The sequence below is a fragment of the Micromys minutus genome (assembly GCF_963924665.1).
Source record: "Micromys minutus genome assembly, chromosome: 19".
NCBI classification, from domain to species: Eukaryota; Metazoa; Chordata; class Mammalia; order Rodentia; family Muridae; genus Micromys; species Micromys minutus.
The window spans coordinates 35,264,469-35,276,916 of record NC_137954.1 but is presented as its reverse complement, the minus strand read 5'-3'; the positions used below and the strand labels follow the sequence as shown (position 1 = coordinate 35,276,916).

General features: G+C 38.2%; 1 protein-coding gene across 3 annotated transcripts in view; it reads right to left on the bottom strand.

The window, feature by feature from the left end:
* DIS3L2 (DIS3 like 3'-5' exoribonuclease 2) overlaps positions 1–12,448 on the bottom strand; it is a 311,663-nt gene that overhangs the window by 236,117 nt on the left and 63,098 nt on the right. For 2 of the 3 annotated variants that reach the window (XM_080933037.1, XM_080933038.1), the window contains exon 6: positions 5,713–5,754. The exons of the other annotated variant lie outside the window; for it this stretch is intronic. In XM_080933037.1, the coding sequence (XP_080789163.1) occupies positions 5,713–5,754 (42 nt within the window). The remainder of the gene's footprint in view (positions 1–5,712; positions 5,755–12,448) is intronic. 3 annotated transcript variants of the gene reach the window in all.

Genomic DNA, 12,448 nt, shown 5'->3' with positions numbered 1-12,448 from the left:
CAAGACTTCTTAGAAAATGAGTAAGTCCAGTGAAAGCACTACATAGCAGCTCTACTGCAAATAAAAAAAAAAAGGTGTTAAGAAATTACTCTTCATCAAGTAATGAGAACAACCAATCACACCTCTGAGAACCAACATGAACTGCTCTCAACTGAAGAGCATCTCTGCACAGAATCATACATACTTCTTAGGACCTGTGAATCTAACCTTTGCTTAATGCCCACTATCCTGTCCACACTTAGAATTTCAGCCCTTAGTGGCATGTGAGTCATGACAAAATGAGCAGCCATCTCTTTTAGAATAAGCCACCTCAAACCAGCCAAGCAAAAGTGGAATCATCTCAACAAAGATGGTTTCAAAGAGAACAACACATGACAGTCTCTAAGGCCAAGCAGAGTGTCTGTCCACTAAAGCATTAGGCACCAGCCATTGGTCAAGATGACACTAAGAATTTAAAGCAAGTTCCTAAAAACTTTGACCTGATTCTCAAAATAGGTTTAATGAGGTGCTTAGATTTATGAAGGATTAGTTGTTTTTACTTCCTTTGGCCCTAAAAAATAGTATAGTATCTCTATACTTTGTAGTATGAGGGAGACTTTAAATCAGAGTGGCTGAGGAGAAAGAAAGCATATCCTTAATAAAGTATTAGTTTTTCCACCATGAATACTGTCTTAGTCAGGGTTTCTATTCCTACACAAACATCATAACCAAGAAGCAAGTTGGAGCGGAAAGGGTTTATTCAGCTTACACTTCCACATTGCTGTTTATCATCAAAGGAAGTCAGTACTGGAACTCAAGCAAGTCAGGAAGCAGAAGCTGATGCAGAGGCCACGGAGGGATGTTGCTTGCTGGCTTGCTCCCCTGCCTTGCTCAGCCTACTTTCTTATAGAACCCACCAGGTCTACCACCCCAGGGATAGCACTACCCACAATGGACTGAGCCTTCCCTCCTTGATCACTAGTTGAGAAAATGCCTTACAGCTGGATCTCATGGAGGCATTTCCTCAACTGAGGCTCCTTTCTCTGTGATAACTCCAGCTTGTGTCAAGTTGACACAAAACTAGCCAGTACAAACACTATATTTCTAAATGAATGCATAAAATCCAGTATTATTTCCAATTCATATTTCATATAAAGTTACGTTTCATTTTAAATTAACAAAATTTCAAGTGTTCCCTAAAAGCTTTATACACACGTACTTCTATAATTCAGTAACACAAGAGGCAGCCACTGTCAACTAGAAGGCTAGTCTAGCTGTCTCAAATAGAACTACTCTAGAGGAAATCTACTTATGGGACTTAACTACAAAGAAACTCTAAAAAAGAACAAAGGCCTGGTCATGAGCTATAAAATGCATCAAAACTATATGTGCACTTGTACTTGTTACAACATAAAAGCAACAAGCTTATCTACACTATAGTTGATGGCATCAAGTTAACACCTTCCCAGAGATTTAGTAAGAAAATTACATTAACTAGAAGCTCTCCAGATTTACTGGCTAAGTATGCAGCAGTGCATTAAAAAATGCCTTCTCTGTCTTTCCTCTTCCTTCCTTCCTTCTCCTCCTCCTCCTTCTTCTACCTTCCTCCTCCTTCTTCTGTATTTTGACTTCCTCTGCAAACAGTTAAGCTATGTACCAAAAGGAAAGCTACTTTTTAACAAAGTAGATCAGGTAATAAAAGAGGATCTGAAGCCATAAAGTCACTGCAACACTGACACTGAACACTGACAACACTGAACACTGACCTTAAGAGGAGCTGCTAGAACCTGATCACAAAGGAGTTCTTTAAGCTCCTCCAATCTGGCTTTCAGGTAGGGGTAGTGGTACAATTGGGGGTTGGTTGGGTTGGCTGGCTGGCTTGGCTTGGGTTGGTTTGGCTTGGGTTAGGTTTGGTTGTTTGAAACAGGGTATTATGTAGACCAGGCTGGCCTTGAACTCAGAGATCCTGCCTCTGTCTCTGCCTCTTGAGTGCTGGAATTAAAAGTGTGTACCAACACATCAGCTTCATTATATATGTGTGTGTGTGTGTGTGTGTGTGTGTGTGTGTGTGTGTGTGTGTGTGTGTGTGTGTGTATGTGTGTGTGTATAAATATATATATAATAAATATATATATATATTTAAGCAAAGGTTACCTTTTAGATGATAAAGTAACATTTTTTAAAAACCAACAATTTTCTAAGAACACAACTCAAGAAAATTCTCATATTGATTTATATGAATCATTTTTGTTGTTTTTTTATTAGATACTCTCTGTATTTACATTTGAAATGCTATCCCCTTTCCCTACTCTGCTACCACTCCCCTCCCCCAAAAGCTGTCATCTTCCCTTCACTGATAGAAACAAAAAATGTGCCCAGTGTAGGCTGTTTCTAACATGTAGCCTTAGTTTATGCTGCTGCAAAAATTCTAGAAATTACCCTGGGCAGAGATTTTTGTATACTAAGTATCAGCCAAGAACAAATTTTTACAGCTGACTTCTAAACTCCTTAAAATTACACTTTATAATGGAAATACTGACAGATGTTTTACCCTAAAAGCACTGTTATAATATTTCTAGCTTTTAAAAACTCAAAACTATGAACTCAGCATCAAGGACCAAAGAACTTCAAAAAAAAGTCATTAAGTTATACAATTACCTTTTAAAATAAGTATAAATAAAAATATTTTTTACCATAACCAGCAAGATGACTCTGTGGGTAAACACGCATCCCACCAAGCATGATGACCTGGGGCCCACATAGTAGAAAGAACCACCTCCCACAAAGCCTTCCTCTGACCTACACATGTGAGCTGTGGTACAAACACACATGCGTGTGCGCACGCACACACACACACACACACACACACACATAAATAAACAATAAATAAATAATTTCTAATACAGACACACTTTATGGATTAAATATGTTTACAAACCCTAATAGTTGCATTTATTTTTGCTAAAAGTGGTTCTGCTAAACCACTAAGTCAGCATTTCAGTGAAGGGAGAACTTACCCCAAGCATGATAAGTCATCAGTGTCTGACTCAACCCATCAGGCCATATGCAGACAGATTCCAGTTCTTGCTTCAACACTGAAGAAGGGGTATAATATAAATTCATACTGACTCAAAGAGTACATCAACTTGGGCTTTGGAAAACTTGCAACATAGGAAACTATTCAAGAAGCAGGTGCTCAAACCTATAACAAGGATGTCCCACTGGAGAGCATAAAGTCAGGCAAAGTAGACAATTGTGGCTATGTGAACTTTACCCCAGACCATCTACACTTTTCAAATTCAGCTCACTAGTTCTAATCAGAACTCTCAATAATCTCCACCATAGCCTTACGGTAGAACACCCACAGCATAGCAGACACTTCATCCTCTAAATACCATGCAAGTCCATACATGGAAGCAGACACAGAACTAAGACCTTAAGAACACTGGTACCAGGCTCTGTGGTTCAATCCTTAGTTTGATATCCTAATTCATCCCCCTTTAAGAGAAGTTCCAAGGCAAACCACTATATCTCTCTGTTTAATACTGTCTGAATTACATAGTGAAACCACTAAGGGCAGGAAATATAAGTAACCAGTTAGTAAAAGAACAAGGGAAAGATGTGAGTTTGCTATTGGAAAGCAATACCAAAATCTGTAGCCAAATCCACCATGCTCATCTCAATAACTGCCATTAAAACACAATTAAATTAAAAGGGCTAGAGAGATAACTCAGTGGTTAAGAGTGATGGCTGCTCTTTCAGAAGACCCAGGTTCAATTCCCAACACCCACATGGCATCTCAGTCTATAACTCCTGTTCCAGGGCATCTGATACTCTCACACAGACATGCAGGCAAACACCAACTTACATTTTTAAAAATATACATTTTAAAAAGTATAAAAAACATAATTATATTTGTGTACTAATTAAAAGTAGTGCAGAGGAATGCCATTAAAATTTCCTCCTGTTTTAAATACCTTTAGTCAGTATAATCCAGCTTTATTTGCATATAGAAAATTACACAAGCCATAAATGCCAAGTATGATGAAATCTTACAAAGCAAACACACTGATCTAACCATACACAAGATGAAGAAACAGGATCACCAAAATACTAGCTTTCTATGTTAGACAAAGCTACCCACCCACACATCACTGCTCCAGGTTCCTTTCAATTCCTAAATAATTGTCCCTAACATGGATAAAGGCACATGTGCATAGACTATATCCCAGCATGAAAAATTAAAATATGGTAGCCTAAAGAACAAGAAGATAGAAGAAAATCGATTTCTATATTGATGAATTCTCACCAAGAGGTGTATCATTTCTGGACAAAGTGGCAGGAAAGTGTAACAATGACCACTCCAATCTGACCTGGTCTATGTGAGGTCATGTCCCCTCTCTTCACCCGGCACTCTAAATTCTAAAGAGAAGATGCACCTACATTATTATTTTAGCTAAGTCAATAGTCTGTCTTTCACTTTTCAGAAGCCAGAACATCTGGAAGCTGAGATAACGCCCAGCACATGTTGACACAGCTCCTTACTTTTAGGTCTGCACAACAACTTAACACAAAATGTGAAACTACTAAGGTTTGACTTTTTGTGTTATGCACCAAGTGCATGCAGTGCAGAAAGGCCAGAAGAAGGTGTCAGATCCCCAGGAACTGGAGCTACAGATGGTCATTAGCTACCATATGGATGCCAGGAACTGAGCCCAGGACCTCTGCAAGAGCAGCCAGAACTGTTCATTGCTGAGCCATCTCTCCAGACCACGCTAAGAGATTTAACTTACCAAAAAGTGCTAGGTCTATAAAACTACAGAAATTATGCCTAAGAAGCCAGATCCATGAAGAAGATTCCATCTAGCACATGGCCTTCCTATATACTTCCCCCATTCCCTCCCTATAAAAGCCCTGTGAACCTGAGTACCCTATGATAAAGCTGTGAGGACAATTGTCCCTCCATCTTATAAAACCCACCCTTAAATAATTTTCTTCCCATCAAATGGCAAGCAGCAAGTTGAACAGGAACAAAAGAAAAATAAGGCAAAAAAGTAAAATTACTCCTTATCAATTTCATTCTTTTAAAATCAGTTAAGTACTGAGCATACCTTGCCATAAATTCCCTAGATAATAGTGTTCAGACTACTTTCTAGAGGGAAAATTGAATAATCCACTTAAGAAGGAGTTGAGTTAGACTTCTCTAGAATGGACAGGTACAAAAATCAGCTTATCTAATCAACAGCTTTTTTTTTTTTGACATCATATGCTCAACTATTCCCAAAGCAAAACCCCTCCAGCCAAATACTCCACATTTTCCCCATCAAATCAACAAAGACTACGTATCTCCTTCTCTTAAAATCCCTCTGTTGTCAATTAGTGCAAGAGACCGATCAGAGATTATAGTTCCTGGCTTCCACCAGTTAACTACCTCTTTACCTTTTCCAAAACCCAGTGACAAAATACATGGGCTTCTTTGTGCAATCAGCTAAAATTCCTTGCTCAATATTGCCTCCAAAAGTGTCATATAAAACTAGGATGGGTCTTAGGCGGATAAAGGCTTTGAAAATAAGGCCCCATAGGTGTATTCACACCTAACAAATAATATAACTTTCAGTTCTGTTCCGTAGCACTCTATCGGCTGGCTATTTCTGTATCTTTTACAACATACTTATAATAAACCCTAGATTTAATCCTTAAAACTGTTTAAAAATCAGGCATGAGAGTACATACCTGTGATCCCAGCACTCCAGGCAGAGACAAGGTTATCCTTGGCTACACAGCAAGTTTGAAGAAGGAAAGAAGAAAGGGAGGGAGGGAGGGAGGGAGATAGGCAAAGGAAGAAAGAAAACATAATAATTTATATTTTATACTCAAAGAGAAAAATTCTGTCTAGCTCCCATGTACAAACACCTAAAAACCTGCCTGAACTATTGCTGTTTTCCACAGCAATGTCACTTGGTATTTAAGAAAACAAATTTCTGCTTCATAGGATAACAAAACCTAGTGAATTCACCATATGCTCTTTCTTTCTAGTCACAAAATGTTACATCAAAAGAAATGAACCAGATGTTTTTCTAATATTGTCAAATACTAAGACTGTTCAACAATTCTTTATTCCCTGCCTACTGTATGCCAGGCATTAGGTGGCTGGTTACAAGAGAAGCTAAAGGAACAAATGAAACTCACACTTTCAAAAACATCTACAACTTCCCAAGGATTAGCCTAGATGATTCTGAATCATTAATTTCTCCCAACAAACATACCCCATTTACAGGTGAATGCTTTCTACACTTCAGAGCTCAGGGCCAGAAAGTAAAGAATCTAGAATGTAATCTCAGTCAGACTGGACAAGATTGTGGTAGATCTAACAGGACACTGTTACTATAAACACAGAGATGCATGCTCAGTCCTTACAGTGACTAGTTTGGACTGAAAGGAATGAATGCTTCTACTTCTTTAAACACAGTTCTTTACCTGAAATATTTCCTCCTCTCCTAAATGTGCATCTGGCAAACTCTCAACCTGCAAGTCAAATATCATCCATTATAAGAAACTTGATTTATTTATTTTATCCATGAGAGGTCACTATCTTCAGACACACCAGAAGAGGGCATCAGATTCCACTACAGATGGTTGTGAGCCACCATGTGGTTGCTGGGAAATGAACTCAGGACCTCTGGAAGAGCAGTAGGTGCTCTTAACCACTGAGCCATCTCTCCAGCCACTTGAGCAGGGGGAGGGGGGCATCCTCTTGAAGACAGTGAGGAAGAAGAATGGGATGAGGAACTGTGGGAGAGCAGACAGGGAGGAGGACAAAAAAGAAAAAGAAAAAAGAAACTTGAACAACTTTTAGGCAGAGTTTGGCCAATCCTCTTATTAAGCCCCTGCATTTCTGTCACCTTGATGCTCAACATTATTGAGCAAAACATCCCATAGCACTATGGCCCCTCTATTCACATCCGTTAACATACTGGTCTGTACACTGATCTAGGGCAATTACATCCCTAGGACAGCCAGTGCCAAGTATCGCTACTATTAAGCCAATCAAAGTTGAACAAAAAATAGTGGTATAATTCATTTAAATTTTTTAAAAAGCTATTTGTAAAGGTGTGACTGGGGGTAGAGGAAGCAAAGGGGCTATGATCAAAATGTGAAGTAAATAAATAAATAAATGCTATTTTAAGCTACATTATGTAAATAAAAGTGCATGAAATCCTAAATAAATATATTTATATATGTATATATTTGTGTGTGTGTGTGTGTGTGTGTGTGTGTATGAAACAAGATTCAGGGCAGAAACTGGAAGTATAAAAAAAGGGAATCAATAACAACATAGTTAAACTAAGGAAGAACTTCAGGTAAGATGACAAACCATAAGTCTCATATCATAGGGTGACAACATAGGTCAAACAAACTTAGATACCTATACAACAGTCCACCCAGACACTACTTAATTCCCATTTTTGTCAGTAGCCCATAGAACTTTGTGTAAAATAGGGCTTTAGGCAAGTCCTTTTTAATGTTTTTACATTTTACTTATTTATTTAATGCATATGAGTGCTTGGGTGCATGTATGTCTTGTACCATGTGCATGTCTGGTACACACGAAGGACAGAAGAAGGTGTGAGATTTCCTAGAACTAGAGTTACATATAGTCATGACTGAACCTGGGTCCTCTGAAAGAGCAGTCGGTGCTCTTGACTGCTAAGCCATCTCCAGCCGCCCTTTAATGTTCTCTGTTTAATTTTTAAAGCATATGGGTGTTTTGCCTGCATGAGTCTATACACTGTCTATGCAGTATCCATGGAGGCCAGAAAAGAGCATGAGATATAAGAAGAGGAGAAAAAAGAGGAGGAGGAGGAGGAAGCTGCCAAACAAATCAGCAGATGTAAAAAAAAATCATTAATATCAGAAGAAAAATTATGAAATAGAAACAAAACAAAATAATACAATCGCAACAAAGATGGTTCTTTGAAACTAAAAAAAAAAAAAAAAAAAAAAAAAAAAAAAAAAAAAAAAAACTTCAGCCAAACTAAGCAAAAGAAAAAGAGAGAGAATACCCAAATAGATAAAAATTAGAAAGGGAAGCCATTTTAAAAGACAAACTTCAGAAAATTATTAGGTCTTACTTAAAAATATGCATTCCAATAAATCAGAACATCTGAAAGAACTAAGTTCTAAATGCATTAAGACCACAAAAAAAATCATGGTAAGATAATCCATTTAAATAGATCTATAATAAACAATGACACTGATATAATAATTAAAAAAGAAACTCCAGGCCCAGGTGGAGTCACTGGTGGATTCTGTCAGACTTCTAAAGACTAACACCAATGTGCCCTCAAACTATCCACACAATAGAAAAGAAAAGAATGTCACCAAACTTTTACAAAACTATACTAGACCCAGAAACACAACAAGAAAATAACGAATACATATGCAAAAATTCCAACAAAACACTTGCCAAGCAAATTCAAGAAAACATCAAAAAAGATTATTCACTGTGATCAAGTTGGTTCCAGATGTATGAATGGCTCAATATACATAAATCAACAAATTTTATAAACTACATAAACCATCTCAAGGACAGAATCTGCATGGTTACCTTGACTTTAAAAAAAAGGACTTACAAAATCCAATACACTTTCATATTTAGCATCTTGAAGAGAGCTGGAAGATGCCTCAATAATTAGCATTTGCCACAACATGGGAACTGGAGTTTAGTTCCAGAACCCACACAAATGTTAGATGGGAATGTCACCTGCCTGCAATTCCAGGATTTGAAAGTGGAGACAGAGGATATTTATAATTGCATGGTCTTGTATATGAGTTCCCAATTCAAATAATCCATGTGCCTGGTTTTGTGCTAACACTATGTGTTTTTCTTTTTTGTTTTGATTACCTTGACTTTGTAGTATAACTTGAAATCAGGTATAGTGATATCAAAATAAGCAATATCAGCAAGCTCTGTTTTGAGAGACCTGCCTCATTGACTAATGTGGATGATCTATCAAGGATGGTGCATGAGCACACCTTCCCCACTCTCTTCCTCCCTCCCTCCCTCCTTCCCTCCCTCCCTCCCTCTCAAACACACACACACACACACACACACACACACACACACACACACACACACTATTTGGAATAACCCTAACAAAAGTGTGAAAGATCTCTGAATGAAAACTTTAAAATACTGAAGAATAAAATTAAAGAAGGCACAAGATAAAAGACTTTCTATGCCTATGAATTGATAGGATTAATGCTGTAAAAATGGCCATCCTTCCAAAAGCAATCTACAGATTGAATGCCATATAAATCAAAAGATCAGTACATTTCTCAAAAGACAAAACAAAATCTTAAAATTCATATGGAAGCACAAATAGCTAAAGTAATTCTGGGCTAAGGAGTGCTGCTGAAGATATCACTACACCTGATTTTAAGTGATAGGACACAGCCATAGTAATGGGAAGAACAAAACAGTACAATTACAAAACTAGACACATAGATCAATAAAACTTAAAGCCCAGATACAAGGCCATACTACTATGACCATCTGATAATTGACAAAGAGAAAAGACAGCATCTTCAACAAGTGGTGCTAGTAAAACTCAAGGTCTACATGAAGAAGAATGAACCTAGGTCCTTCTCTCTGACCTGCACAAACATCGATTCCTAATGGATCTAAGTCCTCAACATAAGAACTTTGAAAGTTATATCTAATCCTGAGTCACTTGCTTGTCTTCTGCTTCCTGTCCTGAAGTCAATGGCCTCCTCCATATACTCACACTGACCTGTCACCATGTTCATGGGGCCAACCAACCATGCACCAAACCCTCTGAGACCAGATCTGAAGTCTCTGAAACCATGCACCAAAGTGTATGCCCAAAGCAATCTTCCTTATCTTTATGTTTTTCTCAGGTATCTTGGCTTCTACTATGCAAAAGTGATAAAATTTTTGTTGACTTTCAAGATTTCAAAATATATTTAAAAAAAAACTAAAACATGGTCTCAATTAATGGGAAGAAAACAGAAAAAATGCATCATTGCATGGTAATAGGTAATTCTTCAGGAAAAAATGAGTGAAACTGGAGACTATTAAGAGAAATGATGTAACTACTTGAACTTAAAAGGTCTCTGAAAATGGGAAGGAAAAAGGTTATAGAACTCTTCTTAGAATAAAAACAATTCAAAACAGATCAACCTAACCTTTTGTCAATAAGCATATTTTTCTGCATACAAATATATGAATAATATCTCTCTCCGTTTGCTACAGCTAACTAGAAGGGGATGGGAGATAGAGAACACAGCGAGCACCTGGAGCCCACACAGGGAGATTCTACATCACTTCACCCACAGAAGGCTGTCCTCCAGTTACAACTGTGAGTGTATATGTGCTTCCTCTCTTCCATTCTTTGTCTGGAATGTAAAGAAGTGTTTCAATACTACATGAATGAACATCAACTGTTTAGAAGATAAAATGTGGTACAGCCATCCAATGTAATATAGCTACCAAGGCAGTCAAAATGCTGATGTGTTACAACACAGATGGATAAGCCTTGACAATATTATTTTAAGGATATAAAACAAAAAAGGATGTTATCATTCTGTTCTACTTAATCATCTACATCAGTAATTTTTAAATACTAATGCTCACACAGATCTCACAGGGCTCTTGTTAACTGCACATTCTAATCCACCAGGTCTCAGAAACAGAGCTTGAGAATGTGGGGGACTGCTGGCATATGGACCGCACTTGGAGCTGCCAGTGTTCAGATTCCAAAGGGAATAGCGCACCTAACACTGAGTGCATGTCACAGAGAAGTAGCAGAAGAGTCAGTATGTCCTGGCTGCCAATGTTCAACCTCTCATTTTCCAAAGACAACCAGATCTTACCCCAAAGGTCTGAAACAACAGCACTTAGCAGCTGAAGCTACCCTCATAGACAGTTAGTGAGATTCCACCCCAACTGTGTCATGTGTTCAGGGACACAGAGAAAGGTTGGACCCTGTTGCAACCCTTGGTGAAGGGTTATTTCTTTTCCTGGAACCATTGGTGGATGTGGTGGTTTGAGCATGCCTTCTTCAACACTCACAGATGGTGACAGGGTGGTGGCATTAGGAAATAAGGCTTTACAGATGGTCAGGTCATGGGGGCCTCCCTCCTCTTACAGTGCAGCACCCTCTCTGCTTGTCCTTCTTTCTGCCTTTAATATTCAAGTAAAGGTCAGTGCCTAAGGCAAGTGGCAAAGTGTAAGGATGAGTGTGAGGCTCAAATTAAAAATTAATTCAGAGGCAGAAACATAGAATCAAATTGAAACTGAAAACCCTCCCTTCACAACACAACTGAAGCTGTATACTTTTGGCCCCTAAGCTGTAAGAACAAGTTTCTTTTCTTTAGAAATATTTTCAAATATTTTGTTACAGCAGCATAAAATGGACTAAAACACTAGGTTTCAAGGGTACAAACTCCATGTCTGTGTCTTGGAAAAAGCGTCTACAGCTGCTACTCTGCCCGTGTAAATCACCCAGCTGGAGGGAAAGCAGCTTGAGTTCTTTAGGATTATGTCTTCTGGTTCTTTACACACTCAGTGCATAATTTTTTCTCTACTCATTACTTCCTCCCAAAATTTCTTTCCAAAAGCATTCACTGGCCTTCTCCAGGACTAGCTGGTAATCTTGTTAAACTTCCATCATACCCAGAATGTTCTGTCACCTCATTTTTCTCTGCATTGCTCCTCTAGACTACCTTTCTCAAGCTGAGTTCCTCAACAGAATTAGTCCTATCACACTAAAGCATTCATTATGTCTAACCAAATCAATTCTCTACTTTACATCAGGAATATCAATATTCAAATACCATCCTTGCTCCCAGAAGTCCTCACATCATTTTCTGTGTTCTGTGCTGGTATTCCTGACTAGATTTCTAAGATGATGGAAGGAAAGAACATGGCACATGCACTCACATGTGCGCGCACACACACACACACACACATAAACATACACACAAATACACATATACAAATACATACATTACATACATATATGCATGTATACATACATACATACATACATACATACATACATAAAACAAAAAGGGTTTAACGGACCTAAAGCTGTGATGAATGCATCCAGGTTTGTTTGTTTCTTTGTTTGTTGTTGTTGTTGTTGTTGTTGTTGTTGTTGTTGTTGTTGTTGTTTGAGAGTGTCTCTTGTAGCTCAGGCTAGCACTGAACTCCCCCTACAGTCAGGAGTGACTCTGAACTTCTGATCCTCCTACCTTTTTATCCTGAGTTTATAGATTATAGGCCTGTGCCACCATGGCCCACTTGATGTGAGGCTAGGGATCAAGTCCAGTGCCTTGTGCACTCTAGGCAAGAACTTTACCAACTGAGCTATAAATATATCCTCAGCCCCCAGAATTCTTAACAGATTTTAAACTAAATGTTCTCACCTTATTAAAGAGAAAA